Source organism: Branchiostoma lanceolatum, chromosome 11, assembly GCF_035083965.1.
Source record: "Branchiostoma lanceolatum isolate klBraLanc5 chromosome 11, klBraLanc5.hap2, whole genome shotgun sequence".
Lineage (NCBI taxonomy): Eukaryota > Metazoa > Chordata > Leptocardii > Amphioxiformes > Branchiostomatidae > Branchiostoma > Branchiostoma lanceolatum.
Genome location: NC_089732.1, coordinates 13,127,575 through 13,152,633, shown reverse-complemented (window position 1 = coordinate 13,152,633; position 25,059 = coordinate 13,127,575). Strand labels below are relative to the sequence as shown.

Here is a 25,059-nt window from a genome sequence, read left to right as displayed (position 1 = left end):
GACAGGACTGCTAATGATATAACAAATAAATTTAGGGGATAGACTCATTGATATGAAAACAGATTTAATTGGAAAACATAATTCACTTGATAGGCTGACTGCTTAAGCAGAGTAAAACCCACTGGTCAATTGATACTTATCAATTATCAACATTACCTGCATATTAGAGTAGTTCACCAATTTTCAATGACTCTCTGTCAAGTTTTTAAAAAGTGTTAAGTGGTACTTAAAAATTGAGCCAGCTTGTTCTTGAGCTGAGCTACATTCATTACATAGGGCAAATACCATCCTGGTTAGCTCATACTCATTCATACCAACTTACAGATGGTATCAAATACGGTACAATTATTGCACTGATAAGTGATACAATACTATGTTGTGGTGTTGATATAAAGTTGCCGTAGGTAAGCCATCAGTGTTGCTATCAACATCTGATGTTTGGTCAATAGGTTTACTTTTCAAACTTTGTCAGTAGTGTATCTTTCAGTGACTAAAATTTGCCTCTCATCTGCAAATGACTAAGATGTTTTGATAAAGAACTTTAAGACAGTGATTTAAATGTATTCTTTGCCCTCTAATTTCTACATGACTCAGGTCTCCAAAGGCAGTAGTTGATGATAAATAAAAAGCTTTGGAACCACCAGTATAGAGACCTACATTTGCACTTACATTACGAAGCACTGCTTTTGTTGCTAATGCCAAGCTGATTTTGGTATTGAGTAGAAATTGACCATATGCACAAAGCAGATAGACAGTCAAAATGTTGAGAAGACAATATAAATGTTAAATGATCTATCAATTTGGTGGATAAAACGACTACAACTAACAAAAAGTATTGTATACAACATATATAGTTGAAAACTTCACCACTTGACCGTCTTTTACAACTGAGAAGAGATTCACACAATATAAACAAAATAAGCACTAAAACGTCTTTATTCTTGATGCATATGTACAATTTATATCTCTACCTTGCAAAGTTGTTCATGGTGCAATCAGTAACAAAAAAAGCTGACTTTCTCCAATGCTCATACAATTTTCTACACCATTCAATGAAAACCCTGAGATAGGAGAAGGGGCATGAATTTTTCTTGTTGCCTTCAACATCCGCATAACGATCTTAGAGTTATCATTATCTGGTGCATTCTACATGTAATACCTCTCTACTCTTACATTGCCACATGCCACTAATCAATATAGATTACTTCTCTTCCAAGCTATACACATATGGCACCTGCGACCATGCCTCTATTGCTGTGGACTTTTGTACAAGGGACTTATTTAGGCATATTTCACAATTTTTCATGTTTACCAAACTAAGTTTAGTTCAAGTAATTTAGATTTTTCAAATTCTATGGCTGCTGATTTTCTAATGTGAATGCTGTTATCATTATAAAAACACTTGTGAAAACAGCCCAGGATACAAACAGCTGAACTTTTGAGGCTTGATCAAGTTGTCATGTAATCAAAAATCACAAAATTAAGCAAATGATACAGTACAAACTACTTAAGTATTGTACAATTATGATTATTTACACACTCTTACACTCTTTCTTTGCAAATATCACAATACACTAACTGCATTTTGCTGTGCACCTTACTTAGCCTGGGCCCTTTATATGTTAGCTTAAGACTTTTCCCTTAGCCTGAAAAAAGTTGGAATGCAGGCTGCAAGAAAACAGAAGTACTTAAATTTTAAAATAATGTCTATTTTTGCTCAATGGAAAGGCAAGCGAATCCTCTATGGCAGTCTAAACATATTATGCAGTTAAATAAATCATCTTTTGGAAATGATCTTCTAAATATACAAATTGTAGACATTGATGAAATCTTTTTAAATGCTAAATTGAAAAAAAGGTATCTGTTTCAAATTTAGTAGTTGACCAACAAGATATAAACTAGTTTCTATTTTCGTCATGACTTTGAAATAAATACATAACCTTGTTCTTGAGAATGCAATTTTTTAGTTGAATTAAATGACTTGGTCAAATTTCTAGATATTGCAACATATTGAAATTCACAAAGAGAATTACAAAGTCCCATGATATAATCAAATTTTGATATGAAAAAAATTATTCATTGATCATTTTCATGATTAGACCAATTTCCAAACCTGGCCATTAAATGATGGAAAACTGATCTTCAAAACAGTTGCAGCATGTAACTAATGATATAACTACCAGTATGCAACATTGTGAGCTAAACAAATATAGAAACTCTATGTCATCAAATCTTATATCCATCTAGTAACTTCTTTCATTGTACATTGTAATATGGTTTCAGTTTTCTAATCATTTAAAATTCTATGGCCTGCAAGTATGAAAAAATAGGCTTATTTTCAACATCTTGTATGTGACATAACTGTCAATATAGGAATAATTTGCATGAAAAGTCTGATAAATTCCTTACAGTGGTACAAATGGTTTATGAATATTAAGCACATTTTAATTTTCTAGGGTTACCAAAAACATAATTTTACACATGAACTATCAACACATGATACCAAAATTTGAAATGGTCAAATCTTACTAGATTCTTTCAACATTTTCTAATGCACTGAATCAGAATTAATATTTCTTTTCATATGAACACAAGATTACAGAGGAAAAACTTCCAGGATATAATTTTAGGATTCAACAACTCTTCAGATGAAAAAAAAAATCTTTGTTAGATACACTGGATTCAAACACATGTATGTACAATATTTATGTAGCTTACATCAAAATGGTTGGTACCAAAGAGCGGTTTGTTTACAGTACAGTACATCATGTACATCGAGATTGTTGCATACATTTATAATACCCTGAATGTAGAGTTAATCCATGAAGACATAATTTCAATCTTGGATAATAAAGTTCTTTGTAGTAATAAGTTGATACCTAGCCGGCACTACGGTGACTGTCAACTTACACAGGGCAGTTTAAACTGGTTCTACTTCACACTGCAGCTAGGTGTTGTTGCTGCAGCGTGAAGGATGTGGTCGCAAATGTGACTGACTAGTGCTGCATATCTAAACTAATTTTCAGGTTCAGGTCCGGATTCAAGTCCAGAGGTTCGGGTTCAGGTCCGGACTTATAGGACCTGAATCCATGGCACATGTGTGCTAAGAACATATTAGAATAGCATATTGGCATTAATCTTACATGACATTTGAAAACAATACAATTCGCCATGCAATATCATATACACTATACAGTCAGTAGTAAACACAAAATTTCAGTGATAAACACAAATACAGTGTTTTGCCTTTTACAACGGAAATTTCATGATCTAAAGAAGGTAAAAGATGATTCAGAACAAAAAGGAGAATATAAGTGAGAGATATTTTTTTGCAAGTCGGGACTTGTTTCCAGACGTTTAGGTTTTTTTGGACTTGAACCTATACATTAGGTCCAGTCTGATTCAAGTCCGGGGTTTAGGTATGCAGCACTAATACAGACAGTCACCAAAATATTGACTAAGTATTAACCCATCAGTTGTGTACAAAGAACTTAGTTATCCAGTGATCTAGCAATCTGACGAAACTATTCATGGATTATTTTAATCTTGTCTGGGCTGTCTGATATTTAATAGTCTGCTTCTGGGGCTGTGAACAGGACATCCGATTTGGAGTTGGCGAAATACACAAGTACGAGGGACACCAGGAGGACCACCACCCCCACGGACAGCGTGATGGTTTGTTCCGCGTCACTTGAGACGAGGAATATCTTCGCGTTGATAACGGTCCACCTACTTTCTGTCCACGTGGAATACTCGTTTGAGTGCAACATCTCTTCTGACAAGAACGCTGGAGACTCTGCGGAGGAGAACTGCACGGGCGCTCGCATGCAGAAGCTCGCGTACGACGTCGTGTTATCCACCGGGTTCACCACGGGTCGGCCGTTCATGAAGATGTAGCTGTTGATGTGGTCGTAATTGGGGGTCTTGCATTCCGTCGACTTGTTTAGGTTAGGGAGCCTCTCGCCGAGGTAGTAGGTGAGGAGGTTTGCGACGACCTGGCTGATCTGATTGGCTGTGTCGTGAGGAACGCTGACGTAACGTGGCAGCGGTCCCGGCAGGGACTTCAACGCGGCCACGGACTTGCTCGTGAGAACCTCGGCGAAAAGCGGACAGTTGGCTTGCTGTAGGAAGCAGTACAGGAGGTTGTTGATGGTTGTGCTGTTTGCTTCAATTTTCTTAGCCTCAGAAGTAGACTTGTTTGAGGCTAGCTGGTACAGAGTTCTTGCTATGACTGTAGCCACTTTGGTCAGGCTCTCGCCCTGCTTGGTCGTGTAGCCGTACGCTTCGTCTGGCTTCAGGTTCGAGGGAATGTCCATGCCGATCTCTGCCGGGAGGTCGAGCCGACTCATGAAGTAGTTGTTGCTGTACGCCGCCATGTGGTCGGACAGCACCATTCCTGGGACACGCGAATCTTCCCGTAGAAAGCGCTGCAGGGATGCCGGCGGGAGTGCTTGGAACGAGGGTGGCTTTCTGATCGAGATGTTGGCGGAATCTGTTGCGTTTTCGATGGCGGAAAAGATGGCGTTGACGTCGTCGCGTACTGCAGATGCCTTCTGGGAGACAGGATCACTGTGAGCCCACAGTCCCGACTGTTCCCATAGACCAACCTGGCTCACCTCCAGATAGTACTGGATGTTTGTCGTGTTGACCAGCGACGGCTGCCATTGGACTTTGTCATTCAGCTTCGCGGGGAACTCTCCACGCCTCATGTCGTACACCATCCTTGACGACCCGATGTAGTCGAAGGTCTCCCCCTGGAAGAACACGAACATCAGATCCTTCATGGCGTCCTTCTCAGCTTGATCCAGTTTCCCAAGAGCCTCTGCTGCGGCCAGGAGGGCGATGAACCCTGTTGCATCGTTGGCACCGACTCCACCCACGTTGTAGAACAGGGACCACGTGTCGATCTTCGCTGAAGCCAGGATCACATCCTTGCTGTCGTTCAGCGGAGTTGACTTGTTGAGAGGACGCAGCGTGCCCCAGACATTCTTGTCTCCCAGAGGGTCGCAGTAGATGAAGGGGTTGAGGTTGATGTTGAGGTTACTCCTCCTGATGCACGTGATGGAATCCTTGGCGCCGTCCATGCGATCCTTGATCTGCACGGCGCACAGCGGGTACTCTTGGTTGCTGTCGTTGTCGTACTTGTTGAACCTGTTGTGACAGTCGACGAGGTAGTCGATGTCGGTTTGGTTCAACAGGAGCGACATCGGGAAATCGAAGTCCAAGTAAGACAGCCCCGAACCAAGCGGATTCCACGTGGTGTTTTTACAATGGGCGTACTCTGGGTCGTCGTTGTACAGACCGTAACCGTCGTTCGGGCACTTGTGGACGGGAGAGAAGCCGGCCTGGGGTGGTTGGGGGTCGGAGCGGTTCCCGTACGCGACCAGGATGCCGCTGATCTTACCGGATGCTCTGAGGGCTTGGACGTTTTCGTAGGTGAATAGACGCGGTATCATGAGGGGCATGTAGGGGTTGTACTTGGCACTTTGGATCAGCCAGTCGACGTCACTCTTTAAAGACAGAGAACATATGTTAGTTGTGCAACATGTCCATTTTACCGGTTCATGTACTGTAAATCTTTTAAATGTTTGTGGTGGTTTTATTTTCGCTGTGACATCTTACACTTTACAGGAAGTATGTGATTCGCAATTGTACATGTTTTACAGAATTGTGTCAGCAGCAACTTCTAAACAATTCAAAATAAGACCTTTTCCCTTCAACTGTGATATAAAACCACTGAGAAAGTAAACGCATTTATAGTAAGGCCATGTAATTATATAATAATCACACAACGATATTCCTAGGGTCACATAATTTTCCTTTGTTGTGATAAAACTTCTGAAATTAGCTACATATTACACTAGTTAAACGATATTAGTGGGTAAAATTGGACCAGCTTTGACGAAAAACTAGAGCAGAAATAAAACATTTCGATCTTCCTCTTTCAACATCCGCTCGAAGATGAGACATTTAATTAGTGTATGACTCAGTCTGTAAGGTTATACCTGTTCGGCACAGTAGTGAAGCACTCCGACATTCCCGCTCACCGCCGAAGTACAGCCGATCTGATGCGTGGCGTTCATCAGACGGACACAGGGGGCCTGTGCCGTGATGTTTACGTAGATCATGTCGTGAACGCTGCGAAACTGCGCCCAACACAGGGGGAAACACAACAACAGAAGCGGGAGAACGGTCCTGACCACCGCCATGTTGTAGGGCGGAAGTTGAAGTCTGATGCAAATTCTGACCCAAAATGCACCACGCTAATTTAGGGACAATACATTATACTCTTTGTGTAAGGTTAATTCCCTTAAATCAAATCAGATTTATGCAAAAATGCGATATTTTCCATCTAAAGTATTATATTCTAAGTAATTAAAAGTAATTTAGGCATACTGATTAATATGTTTTGGCATTTCAGAACACTTTTTAAAACTAAGAAATGAGAAATGGATGAGCCCGTCATTGGTGCATTGTGGGTAATTTCAGAACGTGAGGACGACGCCATTTTCGGAAAATGGCGAGCGATTCATTCTAGGAAGGATTACAGACGATTTCTTCCGTTAAATTCGGCGTTTTTTTCCTCAGGATGACGCAAACTAAGGTGATCCAGGTGACCAACGTGGCGCCGGCCGCCACTAAGGAGCAGATGCAGACGCTGTTTAGTTTCCTGGGCAAGATAGACGAAATCAAACTGTACCCAGAGTAAGTCTGATTTGTCGTCTGTTTGCTTGGATCGATTCGGCCCACATTTTTCACTGGGTTATTTATAGCATCTTCCTGGAATGGAAGTGTCAAGTCTGTCCTTCTCTGTTCGTTTTCGTGGCTAAGGATGATGTGTGGTGTTTTGAATCTTGTAAAAAGTCTTACTCGAGTTGTACACCCTGCAAATTTGTTTTGTTTCTCTTTGTTTGGTTGGAAATTATCTAGGATTTAGGAAATTAATACTTCGCCTTGTTTTATGTTGTTTGTCAATAATCTACCATATATACATGCACTGCTAGCAAATATACTAGTAGCAGAATTGTTTTTAAATCTATGACCAACCAAGTATTGCATAATGTGATAGTTCTGATATTAATAATTTTTAGGAAGATACAACACCAGCACTCATTGAAATGCAACATTTTAGAAGCATTATTCAAATATTCAACAACGTCATACACAAAGCCCATCTGATACAAGTAGAAGCCCATCATGTGATACTAGATGTCTGTGTGAAAATGTGATACCATAAAATACCAATGTGGAACACCCGTATCAAATGTTATCACGACCTAGCCATGGCGACTGTTACACGCTTTCCTTTACTTGCTGTCTTGTAGTATATAACCAGTACATGTATAACAGTCGTGGCGCCCTGCATTGGTGGACGTCAAACATAGGCACATATTGCCGCTACGGAACGCCAGTGCCCTGATCTCTGGGGGTCCCTGAACTTCTAACAGCATAATCTAAAAATGTGGAGTCAAACTTACGTCCTAAAACCGCTTTGCTAGCCGTACCGCCACTGTTTTGCGATCGGTCCCCAGTATAACACCCTTGTTTGGAACCCAGCGCCATGTTTCATCCGGGGTATGAGATCTCCTCTTGTTCCCAGAGTTCCCTCCACCCACTAACCATTAGAGCTACCCTGAGAACGAGATCAGATGTTTGTATGATGACCCGGATGAAACATGGCACTGGGTTCCGAATAAGGGTGTTATACTGGGGAAGTTGTATGGGAATCAGGATCGAATATTGCAACCTTCTTCTTCTGTGTCTGTTAGGGATATCTCAGTGCCGGTGACTTCCAAGGTGTGTTACGTGAAGTACGACGACCCGACCAACTGTGGCGTAGCGCAGCACCTCACCAACACTGTGTTCATCGACAGGGCGCTGATTGTAGTCCCTTGTCAGGATGGTGCGTATCGTTGTGGAACTTCCTAATAAGGACATGGGAGTGAAGATTTAACGCTTAAGTACACACTGTGACACATGCCAAGCCTGAGAGCTCTGTATTCCTAAAGCAAAGAGCTGTACATTGTATTCCACACATTTTTTAATGAAATGTATAACTGATAGATGGCTATGTAACAGTACAATATACCAATCTGTACCTGTAGAATTGTTTAAAAGTACACCTGTACCTGAACAACCTAAAAGCACTGTTAGATACCATTTTTAGTTAAAAAGATGGGTAAATCAGCTCTCAAAGATAAGAACTTTTAAAACTTAACACTTGAAATTGCTAAAAGTTGCAAGTACTCTATCTTTGACAAACAGGCTAAAAGTCTAAGGATTGCCAACAGAAAAACCAACAGAAAAACTTGGCTACATTTAGATTATACTAGCATACAAAAAATTGCCAAACTCGGTTTGGACCAGTCCCAAAACTGAGCACTCTACCTGTACTATACAGACCCAGTGCAGTTCTAAGAGATACTAACAGGGGGTGCTGTTGTGTTGTTCCACAGGCATCATTCCAGATGAAGCTAAAGCCCTTCAGTTGGCGGCACCAGCCAATGCTGTGGCTGGTATGATCCCAGGAGGGGCTGCACCCGCTGCAAGCGCTCTACTCCCCACCCCAGCACCTATAGCTAACCCACTATTGGCAGCTGCAGGGGTTGGAGGGGTACGTATCGTCTACAAAATGTACTCTGTTACTGTAAATTCTATTACTTTTGCAGTGGTTTACTTTTGTAGGAGGAGGTTTTAACTTCACTGTTGAAACCGTTTTGTAGTACTTTAGTAATACATATCCAAGATTGAGATATCACAGTGAAAACCGCAAAAATGAAACTATTTCAAAAGTTCAAAGATTTACAGTATTTTCAAACGTACATGCAATAGAATACTGATTATGTAATTTGTTTGTGTAATTTGTTCTTTGAAATGTTCATAGACGGACAGTTGCGTGTATGAAGTCATGACATTTTGCATTGAAATGTTTTTTGAGTTATAGAAATTTTTTTTAGCTTTGATTTGCTTTCATTGTGTCCTTTTGCATACAAAGCTGATGAAACTATTAGAAACTTTTCTTACAGATTTGTTTTGTTACTGAAACCCTAGGTTGTTGGGTGAATTTAAACCTTTTAGCTGTCAATCAATGACTTTGTCCTGGTAATACATGCTTGCTAATTATAATTGGCAAGTTTTCTTGTGAAACAGTACATATGTTGATTAAAACATCACAGTGTTGGGTTTTTTTTTGCTGACAAAGGCACCGCTTGTGAAGCAGTGAATAGATCTATTTTCACTTTATATAGTATCGTTACGCTCTCAGCAACTAAGTTGATATTTCTTCTACTAAACTGCACTTATTTCACCCATTGTAGGAAATACTGGGGGCAACTCTGGCTGACCAGGTGTGTTAATTACACTTCTTAATTAAGCACTAACGATTAAGCAACCCGATAATGCATTGATTGACAATGTGTTTTTTTTTCATGCGTGACATAGATGTAACGAAAGATTGACATTCTCATCGAGAAAGTGCTTTCTCTGTAGAAGTTCTTGGAAAAGTTTGACAGAATCATGACATGGTTTGGTATTAAATGCATGTTGAATGCTACTGACGTTGTGAACATTGAGAGTGCAGTGACAATAATGAATGTAATTTGCATGCTATTCACCCCCTATAGGACATACTTGGAGCATTTTTTCCTGAAAGTGTGAGCAAGGTTTGTAGCCACTCCTGTTTCCGATGTTATGTTGAAATCAGTCAGTAAGAAACTTATACTGAACTGTTCTCTACTCCTTTGTTTTGGCTTGTTATCTTCTACATGTGTTTTTCTACCCTGTGTTGTAATGTTTTGTTTATACTCTTTTCAAAAGATAAGATCGGTTCTTGCCTCACAAACTATGTTAATCCTTTCTTTATCTTTAAGAAAAGATGGGATTAATGATTTTCTTGTAGTAACTTAAGAGAGCACTTCCAGGGACTCTGCTATTATTCGACATGAACGTATAATTATAATGTTGACGTGTGTGTGTGGCTTTTAAAGCTGTTGTAACATCCTTGTAATCTGTTTTTGCAATTTGTTTAAAACCTTGTATTTGTAATGGTGTTGTGATTGTTGTTAGGGCTCAAAATGCTTTTTAAAAAAACATCCTTTTTTTTACCATGTATTCTAACTTAAAGTCTGAAATAGCTTTATTTAATATTGTTAACATTCAAAAATACACATGCAACAACATTAACAATGACTACTTTAAACTTTCAGATAATCAAACACTGGTTCTGTATTGTTGAGGACAACTATATGTGACCAGTGTTTTCAAATATTTTGAGCCCTAGCAGCCAGTATTTCTGCACGTTTTAGACTTGCCAGAAGCATGCACACAGCACAGTTGGGTCGTACAGGACCGTGTGACGTTGTGGCTTGGTTTTTATCTAAAAAAATACTTGTACTAGTGTGTGGTCAGCCAACCATAGACATGCATGCTTCATATCATCCATGTAGGACGTTCTTGGATCCGGTATGGGAGACCAGGTTTGTTTTACCTTAACCTACATCTCTCACAAGCAGCATGGTGTTGTATAAAGACTGATAAGCGCCGTTTCACAGTTTAAACTACGCATGTGTAGTGAAATGCAATGTGGGTGGTATTGAACATTTACAAAACAAAATGTAATTTGAGTGCTCAGACAAGAATTGTGTACAAGTCAGGAACCATCACCTTTATTTGACGTATTGCCCACAGTGCATGCACAATGTAAACTGTGAACAGCCTTATCGTAATGCTTTTTCATGCTTTGAATAAGGGTGTTATCTAGAAAACTAAATATGTGATGAAAAGCATATGGTAGCAGTGTTCTCGCCAGAATTTTTTCACAGCATAGGGGTCAGGTACAGAAGGCCAACTTACGCGGCGCAAGCTACGAAGAAATTACCACAGAGTAGGGTGTCCGGCTTGTTCCCCCGGAAGATTTTTGAATTCATAACCCAATGAGACACTATTTCCTGCATTTTGAGGGATAAATTTTGTGAAGTAAAGTTTTTCCTCTGTTACAGCCTCATTCTAAAGCCAAATATGAACTTTTTATAAGATTTATGAAGGGTCACAAGATTCTTTCCAGAAAGAAACACCCCTATGCTGGTTGAAACACAGCATAGGGGTCTAGACCATAGCATAGGGGGTCCAAATCACAGCATAGGGGGCCCCTATGCTGAAAAGGCCTGGCGAGAACACTGGGTAGGATGGAAACAGCTGTAAAAATGCCTCTGCTCCTGAGGCTTTGCCAAAAAATCTCCCTAAGTGGTGAACTCTGAAGATTTTCCAATTCATCACCAAAATACATTTTACTTTACAATGTTTACCGAACAAAATTCAAAAAGCCTTTCACTTATGTAAAACAATTGGAGTCAATGGCTTGCTAGATAACACCCTGTTTCTAATGATAAAAATAGAATAGGACTCATAAATGGACACACAGCAAAGTCTTTTAAAGCTTGTACTATTTTCATTCCTGTTATATGACAAATAATGACTAACATGCTCTTTTCTTTCTATTGAAAATCTCCATATGTACTGATTGTGCATGCTTAGAAAGATCAATTCTATGTCAGTGTTTACCAATGCTACAATCTTCTATAGCCTTTTTAAAAATATTTCTTATCTAGACAGCAACCCCAAATGATTAACACAAGATGATAATGGTATAATGAGTGTGTTTTGATCTAATTTGCAAGATTACTAGACAAGTTCTTATGAAGGTCATTGTTCATTGTTACATGGTCCAGACACTTGTCGAGTCCAAGTTTCTCCACATAGAAAGTTTATTCATACAGAAAAAACACATTCATGAAGATTATTCCTCTAGACCAACTTGCAAAAGTTGATAGCTATGAACTTATGCCCCCCCCTTTAAAACAATACAAAATTCCTTGTGAATCTGGTGTCACACTGCTGGAAAATGGAGTTGCTTTCTTTCTTCCCGTTTGGTGCACTGATAACATGTACCCAGCAGGAAAACAGCTCCAAGAAAAGAGTCTGCAAATTCAAAGGAACATTTTAGGCCAGAATATGGCTAGTCTGTGTTCACAGGTCACTAAGCCGTAACCAATATGATTGATGGTGAAAATTTTTCTGGCAAAATATACACTCGATTATCTCTTACTATTCGGTGACTTTCTGATGATCAACAAATGCAACCGAAGGATTCTTCTGTCTGCTTTTGCGTTTTGTTTATTCTCTTGTGTTGCAGTTGTCAGGGGGTGCTACTGATGCGGGGGTAGGCCCACAATTTGACCCTGCATTAGCAGCTCTCGGCCTACCCCAGCCCCCACCCCTACCCGGCAATGTGGACCCTTCCAAAATAGAAGAGATCCGCAGGACCATCTATGTGGGAAACTTGGACTCTGCCACTGTAAGTCGCGCAAATAAGCCTGTAAAAAGTTGTGTTTTTTTGCCTTAACCCAGCTTCCGCCCCTGCCTGGCAATGTGGACCCTTCCAAAATTGATGAGATCCGACGGACAGTCTATGTGGGCAACTTGGACTCCGCCACTGTAAGTTGAAGGGGTGATGTATTTGTATTTTCTTATGATCAATAACCTATTATTCTAACTTACCTCCCCGCTTTATAATCTTCTGCGTGGCAACACTAACTTCTTTCTCTTGACTAAAAAGTATACCTGTAATTTAAAATTTCACTTTCTTTCTCTTAGTTTTTAAATGAAAGTAACTCCTGTCACTTAAAAAAACTAAAACACAATGTCCATGTAGAAAACTAATATAATTAGTAAGTAACCAATCAAAACTTCTTTTGCTTCTGCCTCCTTCCTGTTTCTTCATTTTGATTGACAGCTCTTTCAGACAACAGTCCTTCAGTGTCTTTGACCTTTAACCTTGTCGCCATAGGTTACCGCCGAGCAGCTCCTGAATTTCTTCCAGCAAGTGGGTGAGGTGAAGTACGTTCGCATGGCGGGGGACGAAACCCAGCCCACGCGCTTCGCGTTCGTTGAGTTCGCCGACCAGACATCCGTAGCGAAGGCTTTGCAGTACAACGGGATCATGTTCGGGAACAGACCACTCAAGTATGCAAACTTTTTCACATTTCTTTCTTTGGAAGCTTTTAAGATTATTTTTGCACAAAATTTTACTTGAAATATTGAATGGTACATATATGGGATACTTATTGACAAATTATACATGTATGTAATAATATACTTTCAATCCTTATATTCATTTGTAAAAAGGTATTTGTGTAAATACTGAATTCATATTTTTTGGCTTAGTATTTGGCATACATGTACCTGTTATTACTAAAATTATCAATGGCATTTTGAGATAGATCTATGATTATGACAATCCAGGGTTCTGTATGATATTAGAATTTTTTGTTTGATTTTTAGGACAATAGAGCATGCAGCTTTCTTGTCTAGGTAATTGGAAAGTGCCATTGTTCCCTTTGTTAGTTTTTCATACAATCAACAATTGTATGAAAATAGCTAGTGTTTGTTTTGTCCTTCCTGTCTTAATTATAGAGATGTAAAGGGTTTTATGTATACATATATTTAAAAAGAACTTATTGTCAATTGTTGTTATCTGCAATCTGTTATCTTATATCCTTTCTATTGCTTTCATCAGAAATTTTGAAATGGTCAGACATAGTTATCACAAGAATTCGTATGACTTGATATAATGATAGTGTTCAAAGGAAAGTTAAGAATACATGTACATTTTGTATATACCGAATCTATTACTACTTAGAATTGTTTCCATTTGGGAGGCATAAATGGCTTTTGGCAGAGTGATGTTGTTGTTTAGTAAATTTTGTTCCCTCTATTTCTAAAAGTGGTTACATACAAAGTACGATGGGCACAGGGTTTGCTATCGTGATCAAACTCAAGCCAACATTTTACTGACACAAACACTGAGTACGAACAGGGCTCGAAGTAGTGGGTGCATATGCACCTGTGTGCACCCAAAATTGGATCTGTGCACCTAATTTTTGACAGTGGGTGCACCAGTGCACATAGATATTTTTGTAGGCTATAGGTTAGAGGTACTATTGTACACTAGTATACAGAATATTCTTTAAATGTAAGTATCAGAAAAAGCAGTACAGTCTTTTGTTGTACTTTATTTGATGTATTTAACTTTGAAATTTGAAATAAGCTATAATTTGAAGTTAGCTGTATGGAATTACAGATTGAGGTTCTTAACAGAGGCAGTAGCATTAAACTTTGTAATTATGTTTTGCTGACATTCTCCTTTATTTTATGTGGTGCAGCCAAAATTCTTTCTGTGCACCTAATTCTTTTGGTTGGGTGCACCAGTGCACCTATTTAAAAAATGAATTTCGAGCCCTGACGAATGTTTACACCTCTTTAGTAATGATAGAACGTCGGATTGCAAACCCTGTTGTGCTTGTAAAGGTGGTATTTCCTGAGATTTGGCTGCTATGTGGAAAGTAATGTGACTGTTATTGTTACTCCAGGCTCGGGGGCGGTGAGAGCAAGGCCGTGAATAAGGCTGCCCTACAGGGAGTTTCCCCCTACCATTCACACTTAACAACACAAACTACCATTCTGTCAACTCCTTCCTTCTTGGATGTGCACCAGCGCCCCCTCTGTGTGCAACCTGAACTGCAGCATGTTGTGTCTATTTTACTTTCACAGATTTTTTTGGAGGCTAAACATGGGGTTTTTGCTGATGTAGAAAAAAGACAATTATAATTGACTTTCCCCATGGGTTTTTTTCAGCTGCAGATGAAGGAAAATTGATTTTGGGACTGCACATGGAGTTTTGCTTCTGCAGCTGTAAAAAAAAATGGTTTTTGAGGCTCCACATGGAGTTTTGCTGCTGCAGATGAAAGAGAGTTATAATTGAGGCTGCACATGGGGTTTTACTGCATCCTGGAAGGAAGGGCTTCCCTGCAACAGCCTGTTTAGCATATGATTACCTTATGGTTTGCTAGTGTGCCGGCGACACACCACCCAATGTCTCATAGGCTCTAAACCTTAATTTCCAGGATTAACCATTCCAACAATGCTATCGTCAAGCCCCAGACTCAGACTCCCGAGGCACAGCGCCGGGAAATCGAGGAGGCCATGAAACGGGTCCGCGATGCGGAGGCTCTAATCACAGCCGCCATCGACCCAGGTGCGCCCAACCTCTCTCTTCCTACTGTATTCTCCATTTCTCTCTAATCCTTTGGTATGTCGCATATTAGGGTTAATTACTCCAACATCGCCCTAAACAAACCTGTGGCCCTGACCAACCCCCACGTGGCCCAGATTGACGCCGTCTTGAACCAAGTGCGAGAAGCACAGAGTCATATCTCGTCCGCCCTCAATGCAGGCAAGTGGTCAATTCAGCGAGAACAGCACTACTACCTCTGTGTATGTTTGGGCCTGACGCCCCAGGTGTGGAACTAGCCGGGCATTCTGTCGCTCCGCACGGTTCATGGTGTGGTGTTCCGCTCTTCCGCTTTTTTCCGTCCTCGTTACGTCTGTAACACGTACGCATGTAGCCCTAAGGCATGGAACAGACGAAAAATCTATGAGGAATAGAACACACAAAAATCACATTTTTTGCTGCTATAGCTTGTGCTCTGGGTTTAAAAAGACGTAAAAAAAGATCAACCAAAAGCATATCTTCAGCTACAACCAGTTGCTTCTATCTATCCTAGGGAATCTGGAAAAATTCTCCCGACTTGCTTAAAGCAACTTGTACAGTCTTGTCACCCAGTTTTGCGAACCAAAGGTAGCAGAGCACGGTACCATGAACCCACGGAACGCCCGCCCCCAACAACTGCATGGGCTGAGATTCAAGGTGCATGGCAGAGTGCAGTAGGCATTGGTTGTGTGCATAGTTCCTCGCTTACATAACAAAGGCACACCCTCGTGTCCCCCCCTGCCAACCAGGATGGAGCCAAGGATGCCATTTACATAATCCTCCATTTATCTTGATCAGTTTTAACCCAGCACCTCCCGAGTTCTAGGAAATTCAGGACATTTTTCACACACACTTACACCACCGAACTGACGGTTCTACCCTCTTGTAGAAAGCACAAGCCATACTGTGTAATTATGAAGTGTTTAGATGTGTTTAATGTCAAACTATGGCGACAATGGGAATTTCTCAATCAAAATGTAGCACTTTTCAATGCAGGGTTGTCCTATGCAAAATATTTATTTAAGATCCTTTGTAAATAGTATGGCAGGACTGACTTTTAAAAAAGGAGAAAATTCGAAAAGTAATTATGCAACTGTCCAATTTCCAAATCTAATTCCAACACCATTTTGAAATTGTTAGATGTTCCTTTTTAGGAATACTTGGAAAAGTGTATTTTGTAGAAGTACACATATTTCATAGAAAAGAAATGGTCTGCAAACGAACTCTTTATATTGGATTGACTAAAAGAGGTTACTAGATGGTGTAGTGTTGGATACAAGAGGAAGAAAGAGTTGAAACTACTGACACAACACACAGTTTGACTGCATGCTAGCTACGACTCACCGCAACTGTAACTTTACGCTTGGCTGGGTTCTCTTGACTTGTGCCTTCTGTTGTGTCATGGTTTTTGCTAACAAGCCTGGCCACCCCCCACAGCGACTGTGGAACATTCCACGGTCTCTTGGTTGATGTAGTCGGACGAACCAAACATAGGGGTGGTCAGGATGTTTGGTGTATGTTAACAAGCGGTTGCTGAGAGAAAACCTGTAGAATGAAGACAGAAATTGTTACAAATGGACTGTAGTTAAGAAAATGAATAGAATATCAAGATATAGGTCCTTACCTGCATATGACTTATACAAATGCGTTTACATAACTAATGAAAAATATTTATTGTATTTGAAAAAAGCAAATACTTCTTTAAATGAGACTTTGAAAATGCTTAGTGCCACATGACAATACATGTACGTTGTTATTATGGCAAAAATACTGCTAGTGTATTTGCTATATTCTTGTAAAAATTTGATATAAAGTCAGGAACTTATTTTAGTTCAAAGTAAGTTAGGAATGTTATGAGGTCTAGTTCTACCCCCATAGTAGGGATAACTAATGTATGATTCACATTTTGTCAGTTATGAAATGGAACCTAAGCAAATGACCTTACAGTTGTAAGCCATTGGTTAGTTGTGGGTATGTTGTCTAAATGTTAGTAGATCTATAAATCGTCATACCAAAGTATTATTCTGCTTTTCTATCCTCTTCTTCAAATTCCTGCAACATCTGTTTTTATAGTATTGGTTAAGGAAAACAACATCCTAAATTTCTCATGACTTATACTATGTTGTTGATATTCCAATCATAAAGTATTGTTAAGTGTTGTATGTTGATGTGTCTCTAAAATTGCTCAAAATCATGCCAAAGTTTTGGCTCAGAAACATTTTGAAGTGAATAGTAGAGTCAAATTATTATGTAATATATGTTAAATTGGTCTGTATTTCACAGCCCTTGAAAACAACATTTTTTTTTACATTTTTGGGCCAACCTTATGATTTAATTCTTGTTTAATTTTTTTTTTACACATTTGAATGAATATGAAAAAAATGGATCATCCTAAATCATCTGTCAATAGTGAAACTAGTACTGACTGGAAAGCTGTGTCTGACTAATCTCCAAGCAGATGTTGGGGTAACGTTTTCTGATTGCCCGCTTTTCTGGCTCAATCTTTTTAACGTTTACGACCTCAAGGTTTGCTTGGAGATCAGTTTCTGACATGACAGTTTAACAAAACAATCTTTGGCATCTTTAGATAAATAGATCGATATATGTCAGCAAAGTAATTCCCACAAAAGACACAAATTCCTCTTGTACATATGGCTTTCCAGATCTTATTGATAATTCCATGTTGTTTAGCATTGTTAGAATTGGGCACTAGTCCTCTTGTGCGTAATATATTCCACTCAACCCAAATGCAGGAACTATGACGGCGGCCACGTTGCAAATCCCAGCCATAGGTACATTCTCACGCTAGCCTAAAGTGTCTCTCTCTCTCTGCAGTGCTGTACTCTTAATAATTAACTCTAATCTTAATTGTTATATAAAGTACGGTCGTTTCTGACTTTCTGCATTTTCATCTGCGACTTTGAAACAAATGCCCTGCTGTTGAAACTTTGGTTCTAGAAAAGCCAACCTTACGGTCTTCAGAGATTTCAGAAAAGAAGGAGGACAAGCGTCGGCGCAGCCGGTCCAGATCACGGTCCTACTCGCGGAGACGACGCTCTCGCTCCAGGTCACCTCGAAGGTCAGCAATACTGTAAATCTTTACATGTTCACAGTGGTTTTATTCTCCCAGTGGTGACACTGAGAATATGTTTCTATCTGATTATTACTGTATTACAGAACATAAAACCCCTCAACTGCAAAATCAAGTCCCTGGAAAATGTATGAATTTACACTACTTAAGAACTCTTGATTGATGTCACATTTTCAGTTATTATAATACAGTTTTTACTCATGTACATGTGCAGAAGAAATCAACCAATCAGAGCGGTCCAACAAGTAATTGTATCAAGATTACAAGTTTAAGGTTTCCTATGATTCAGTGAGTTTCCCTTCTCGTTGAAAATACTTGACTTTTGTACGGTACAGAAATCCAACTCAGATACAATGCTGAGATACAACTAGATCTGAGACTAACGTTCCACCCTGCCCAATCACGCAGATCGCGGTCTCGACGCTCGCGCAGCCGGAGCCGACATCGACGGTCCAGGTCACGGTCCCCGAAGAGACGTTCCCGGTCCCCTCGCAGAAGGAGGTCGCGTTCTCGCGAGCGAAGGTCACGCTCCCGATCCCGGTAAGGCTGTCTGAAAGTTGTCTAAGATAAAAGTATAGAACATCACGTACTCAAATCAACAAGCTTCTTACATATTGCCAGAGAATAAGCTAGTTCATGGTTTGAAGTGTGCATGTGCAGTGCAATGCATTGTGGATGATATGTCAAAGGTGAAGGCCCTTGACCATTCTTTATGTATTGCTTAGGGTAGGTCCTTCAACTTTGAAATTGTGCCCACAATGCATCACACAGCAGCTTATAGCATTGCTAGTATTTGCAATGGGAATGTGTTTTGTAATGATGACAAAATTTACCATTGCCTAAAACTTGTATGCTTTACTGAAATGATACTGTTATCATTGCTCTTCTAACACTGGTGAGGTAAGAATAGTTGAAAAAGTAATTTCTCCTTCAGAGATTCAGAAAGACATATTCTAGTGAAGCCTTCTTTGATCATCCTATGAACATGTACTTGTACCCCTGGCTCGAAGACTAATATGAGCTATAACACAAGGGTGCTGACTGTTTTCTCAATCTTACATAGACCATCCAAATCACCCGCCAGACGACACGCGGCACCAGCCAAGTAAGCACATAAGGAATGGACCGTAAAAGACCATACGGGCTTTGCAATAAAGGCATCTGTATTTAGCAGCACTGAAACAGTACTGAAAGAAAAAGTATTTGTAGAATAGACCTCTTTCCAGTTACGCCGGCCATTTTGAATTTCTCATGTACCGTATTTCTTCTAATAAAGGACGCACCCCAAATAAAGTGCGCACCCCCGATTTGGGCTTCACCACAACCGCAATCACGCCAGCTGAGATACTTCACTGAAAAACCTTAATAAAGTGCGCACCCCCGATAGGCCGCCGTCGCTCGGCGCGTTTCTCCAAGATGTGACCACGCCCCGGTATTCGGCACGCTATGAAGTCCTGGTTTCTTTCTTAATCGTTCCATTTTCAAGCAATTTTCGGGAAAACATTACCATTATTTGGGGTCAACACTTAACCCTCTACTCCGCTCAAATTTTGAGTAAAAAGTTTTGAAGTTTAAACGTCACGCTGAGAACCTCGCGCCAGGATATCTGACAAACTTCCTTGATATTGAAGGACCAGACGACGATCCGCTTGATTTCTACCGGGCTAGTCGAAGACAAACGTGTAAAACGCATTTTGAGATAAAATAAAAGTTCGTCTCTCGGCATTTATGCCGCAAAATACAGCGTTGCATTGACAAATCATTTCACTTCGCCGATCGCCCGCCGCCATATTGTTTAAATTCTGCTGCCCCAAGATGCATTTCGCGTGTTACGCAATCCTCATCACATGATCGCATTGCGCGTCTCTGATTGGTTACTGCTGCAGCTAAAGGCGGGAAAAGTGCATCATGGGGCAGCAGAATCGCGGTCCAAATTTTTTTTCTTTGTCTGAAATGTTACACATGAAAACGCAATAAAAACGCGGTTTTATCGACCACATAGCAACATTATGGTGAAGAAAATGCAAAACCAAAAGATGCTTTCGGGAAAGCATACATTTATTTGCGGATTGATGGTGGCTTTTGCGTAATTTTAGCGATCAATGAACCCGGAAGTGTGCCGAAAGCGGCGTGGGTTTTCGCGTTTTATCCGTCAAAACAAAAACAAAACTCCCGCTGAAGCGAACTCTGGAACATTTCAGATTCTAGCTATTACGTTTTTGATAAATAATGTCTACAGATACGCACGATGTGCCCATATTTGCAGCCGTATGGGTGGTTAGGAAATTATTGACGTCGCAAGCGGCGTAGCACAAGCGGCGTGGGGTACGAAATTATGGCCGGCCCGACACACTGAAATAGTCGCGCGGTTGAAAACACACAGCGTTATTTGGTGTCAAATAATTTGATATTTAATATCGCTAAATCAATTATTTTTATATCTAGAATACCTTTTCAAAAATATACGTATGATGTAGCATCGTTATCTTGGAAACATAAGAACATAAATAAGAACAGAACATGCATAAATTATCGTTGCGTGTCGGCGAAGTGACGGGGCTAGCCTGCTGGGGTAATAATCGGTGACTTCCTGACTTACGTCGCGACTTTTCTCGAGAGAAAACCTAAATAAAGTGCGCACCCCGACTTTGGCTTTGACCTGAAGCCTCATCTTGAAGGTTGAAATGTCAAAAAAGTGCGTCCTTTATTAGAAGAAATACGGTACCACAAAAGATGGCATATCTATGTTATAACCTAGGGTTATCATAGGCTGACACAACCCGAGCCTCACGATGGTGCATGACCCCCAGCTGACCCTGGGAAATTCAAAATGGCCGCCGTAACTGGAAAGAGGTCTATTTAAAGGAAATGGGACTCTACTGTTTTGTTTTCATTCAAGCATTGCAATAAAGTCATTTGAATTTAGCAACACTTAAACAGTACTGAAAGGAAATATATCTTAAGAATTTAAAGGAATGGGACTATGAAATTCTACTGCTTGATATTTTACTGCAACCCCCTATGATCGTATGTGGAACACTCCTGGGTGTTGCTTTGTATCGTGTCTCTTATCTTTTTCTTTCAACGCAGATGCCCCTCTCACAAAAGATCAGTTTATGATTAGCAAAAACAGTTATGGATGATTTTGTATCGTTAGCACCACAGTTAATGTAATTCAAACTGACTACACAAAGATGTATTCAAATGTTGTCAAAAAGCACAGAGAATGCTTTGGAAAAGACACATGGGTACATGTGTCACGTGTATCTGTTAATGTTCGAGACAAAATGACAGAATCCATCCATTTGTGCCACCATCTCAAATTTATTTTCAATCAATGAAAAATTATCTTTAAAAAATACAAAGCGGATGTCTTTCTCAGTTTCATCACAGAAGCTAATGTAAATGTGACCCAAAGTTAAAGAATGAAGTTAGCTGTCCACGAGTTGTATGTTATTGATTGGATGAGTTGTTAGTAATGAACCCTGTTGTTGTTGCTGTGTCTGTGTCAGGGGTAGACGACGATCTCGCAGCAGGACTCCGCCGCGGGGTTATCGCACCACCAGTCGCTTATCCCGTAGCAAGAGCAGGTGAGACTTCAAAACCTGTTCTGTTTTTGCTTGCAAGGATTGGGGCCGCCATGTTGGATGTGACCATTTTATTGGGAGGGATATTTTTGGGGGTCGCTAATGTTGGATGTGACCATTTTGACGGAGGGGTGTTTTTCTTGCTATTTTTGTTTGTTTGTTTGCATGAAGCACCTTAAGGCATAAGACAACAGCTTTATACAGTAAGCACAAGCTGTGTAAGACCAGACTAATGTTTGATCCACTCACACTTGATGGGCCCCTACTCTTTTCGATTTGTGTGGTGGGCTCTTTAATGTGCTCTAGGTGTGTCTATTCTCAAAGTCAAACACAGGACCTCTACTCTACGACCCATCCAAGATGACATCCCTAACCGAAGCTATGAACTCATTTTCATCAGTTCAGTGAGGAAATAGGGGAAAAGTGTGGCTGCCTCTCCCAAGAGCACAACATAGGGCCTGCTTGGGATTCGAACCCAGGACCTTTTGATTCTAAGTCAACAACCCAAACCTACAGACTACCTTGCCACCAGCCTTACTGCTTCTTAGCCACAAGCATTATGCAGAAGATTACAGTATAGGATTTGCTTTTTAGATGAATGAAACTGTAGTTACTGCTTAGCTGTTTTTGTTTATTGTTCTGACCATCAGCTGACTTGTTTTGATCTCTGTAGGTCCCCAAGACGACGTTCTCGCTCTCCCAAACGGTCGCCGTCCAAGTCCCCGGCAAGACGACCATCTTCCTCCAAGTAAGCAGTTTGATGTCTTCAGTTGATCTGAATCCATTATAGACAAATGTAGTATGAATTAAATTTTTTCGTGGTGGGTCCAAACCCCAGCCAGGGCATACCAAAGATTTTTTGAAGATGGTACATGCTGCTTTCTCTGCTTAGCACTCAGCACTTATGAGAAAGAGTGTGGCAGTTAGACACACACCACTACCAGTGGACTAGCCCCCTGCTTGTAGAAATGTATGGCTTGATGGCTGTAAGTGTATAAACAGAGATGGGCACTACTCTATACACTGAATGGTGTCTGTGGGAAGGATTTTAACTTACTATGGACTTTGTCAGGATTAAATGTTGCAAAATCCATTTCTTTGGTTAACCATAAGATGTTATTGTACCAGAAAATAACTTGGAATCTTTTCTGCATTGCTAGGCATAAGAAGGAGAAGAAGAAGGATAAGGACAAGGATCGTGACCGCAGCGGAAGCCGTGAACGAGACACGACTAAGAGCAAGAAGAAGAAGAAGGACAAAGATAAGGATAAGGACAAAGACAAGGACCGCGAACAACGTAAGGAAGAAAAGGAGAAACACCGAGCAAAGAGCAAGGAGCAGGAGGAAGAAAAGAAGGAGGCCAAGGTACGACTTTAAGAAAGATTTCAAATATTTCATTCTTCATGACGATTTCCTCTATCTTTGTCTACAGTGTTCATCTTTTTGTGTATCCTACCAAATTTCTGGTTTGTGTACTTCTACAGTGTTGGTCTTTTTTTGTATCCTACCTAATTTCTGGTTTGTGTACTTCAAACTCAAGTCATTTTTCTAAAAATACAGGTAGAAGTTTCAGTGCATTTAGGACTCCTCTTTTTTTTGAAGGCTTGAGTTGTGTACCCATGGACCTACCCATTGCATGCTGGGAGACACAAGGCATTATGGGAAGCATTGGGGGCACAATTTTCAAACAGCTATAGGGATCATAAACTATGAGACTGATGTAATACAAGTCAGAGTTTGGGGTATATTTAGCATACTAGTGGTAGGATTTTCAATTCTAGCTTCTGTTCCCTTTAAATGTTGGGCAGATTTTGACAAGTTCTGATATTATTTTTCTCCCAGGTTACTCGTGACTATGACGAGGAAGAACAAGGCTACGACAGCGAGAAGGAGAAAGTGGCGAAAGCCCCAGCGGCACCAGAGGCAGCCGTCGAACCGCCTCCCGAAGCACCGCCCTCCAGCGAAGACTTCGGAGACTCCGAGAGCCAGGGCCAGGCTGATATGGACGTGGATAGCGATTAAGTCACTACTGTCTCTAGTCGGAAATACATGTAGTTTTTTTATAAGCCTGGAGAAATGTGCTAGTTCACAGTTTGAACTGCTCATGTACAATGTGTGTAATGCATGTTTGTTAAGGTTTAAGGCCCCTGGCCATTCTTTATGTATTGCCACAGGCCTCTGACTTTGACGCATTACTGACATTGAATCTCACCGCACATGCGCAGTTCAAACTTTGTACAAGCTTTTGTGAACGATCATCGTAATACGATCACTAAGTCAGGATTAGATGTATGCATTGAAATTGAACCATCAGAATCTGCATATTTAAGAAGATTACACTGTCGTATGCTTAATGCTGGTGCAGACAAATGTCCTTTTGCACTTCAAGCGAGAACTTCATCATGTGTACATGTTTGAGAGATGGACTGTATGTAGTCCCCATTGAATAAAACAGTTGTGTTTAACAGCGGTTGTGAAATTCACTTCTTTGAACTACATATACATGCAGTTTTGAGTATGGGTGTGGAATTTTTCATGTGATGTATGGTTGCTTTTACTTGGTTAGGATAGCGACAAGTTATTGTTTAGTTTTGCTCAACAGTATGTTAAATAAAGGGGGACCTATGGGAAGAGACATGTTGCCAGCACTGTTATCCTTGGACACATCCTACCTCACTCCATGCACAGACATTCACCACAGTACAAACACGGGCTTTAGGCCACGGTATTTATGTTGGGTAACCACTGCGGTACATGTTTTCGTTCAAATGCTCCCGAGGACGGTTTCTCCCGTCGCTCACTCCGAAAATGCCCCCCTCCCATTAGCGGGGACGGTAATCTAGTATATCAGGGGTGCCAAAGTATTCATACAAATGTTACGGAATACATACGATCCATTACAAAAACATACAAATTTTACGGAATTCATACGAGTTTTACAGAAAACATACGATCCTTACTATTTGTTGGATCACATGACATGACAACCAAATTCAAGATTGCGGACTCGTGATTACCAGTTCTTCGTACGATATCTTGGCTTATAAGAGCTTAATAATGGTGTATCCCATCCTACTAAACTCTAAATATCTCAAGCTACACTAAATTAAGACTTATGTAGGCTTAGACCAACTAGGACCAGACAAAGCTAGATTCGGTGCTAGCGCGATGGCAAACAAATTAGTGAGGATCATATGTTTCTGTAGTAATAGATTGCTTGTATTCTGTAAAATTTGTATGTTTCTTAGTAATGGATCGTATGAATTCCGTAAAAT

General features: G+C 40.4%; 2 protein-coding genes across 7 annotated transcripts; one reads left to right on the top strand and one right to left on the bottom strand.

Moving 5' to 3' along the window:
• Nucleotides 1-3,446: 3,446 nt before the first annotated feature.
• LOC136444514 (nicastrin-like) lies at nucleotides 3,447-6,238 on the bottom strand. The gene is made up of 2 exons (XM_066442106.1): nucleotides 6,006-6,238; nucleotides 3,447-5,510 (listed from the first exon to the last, which is right to left on the bottom strand). Exons 1-2 carry the CDS (start codon nucleotides 6,207-6,209, stop codon nucleotides 3,567-3,569), a joined length of 2,148 nt encoding a protein of 715 aa, XP_066298203.1. The 5' UTR covers nucleotides 6,210-6,238; the 3' UTR covers nucleotides 3,447-3,566.
• A 229-nt stretch (nucleotides 6,239-6,467) lies between these two features.
• On the top strand, nucleotides 6,468-23,916 carry LOC136445365 (serine/arginine-rich splicing factor 11-like). Of its 6 annotated transcripts, none has more exons than XM_066443336.1 (18): nucleotides 6,468-6,705; nucleotides 7,770-7,903; nucleotides 8,457-8,614; nucleotides 9,318-9,347; nucleotides 9,624-9,662; nucleotides 10,446-10,475; nucleotides 12,406-12,492; nucleotides 12,845-13,020; nucleotides 13,339-13,368; nucleotides 14,961-15,091; nucleotides 17,860-17,898; nucleotides 18,089-18,185; nucleotides 18,606-18,737; nucleotides 19,261-19,302; nucleotides 21,710-21,787; nucleotides 22,458-22,532; nucleotides 22,945-23,149; nucleotides 23,627-23,916. In XM_066443336.1, the coding sequence occupies exons 1-18, from the start codon at nucleotides 6,590-6,592 to the stop codon at nucleotides 23,804-23,806; spliced, it is 1,779 nt and encodes a 592-aa protein (XP_066299433.1). In that variant the 5' UTR covers nucleotides 6,468-6,589; the 3' UTR covers nucleotides 23,807-23,916. The 6 variants fall into 6 exon arrangements, with proteins under 6 accessions (XP_066299433.1, XP_066299432.1, XP_066299434.1 ...); XM_066443335.1 differs by having other exon boundaries at nucleotides 18,065-18,185; XM_066443337.1 differs by lacking the exon at nucleotides 13,339-13,368 and having other exon boundaries at nucleotides 18,065-18,185.
• The last annotated feature ends 1,143 nt before the right edge of the window (nucleotides 23,917-25,059 follow it).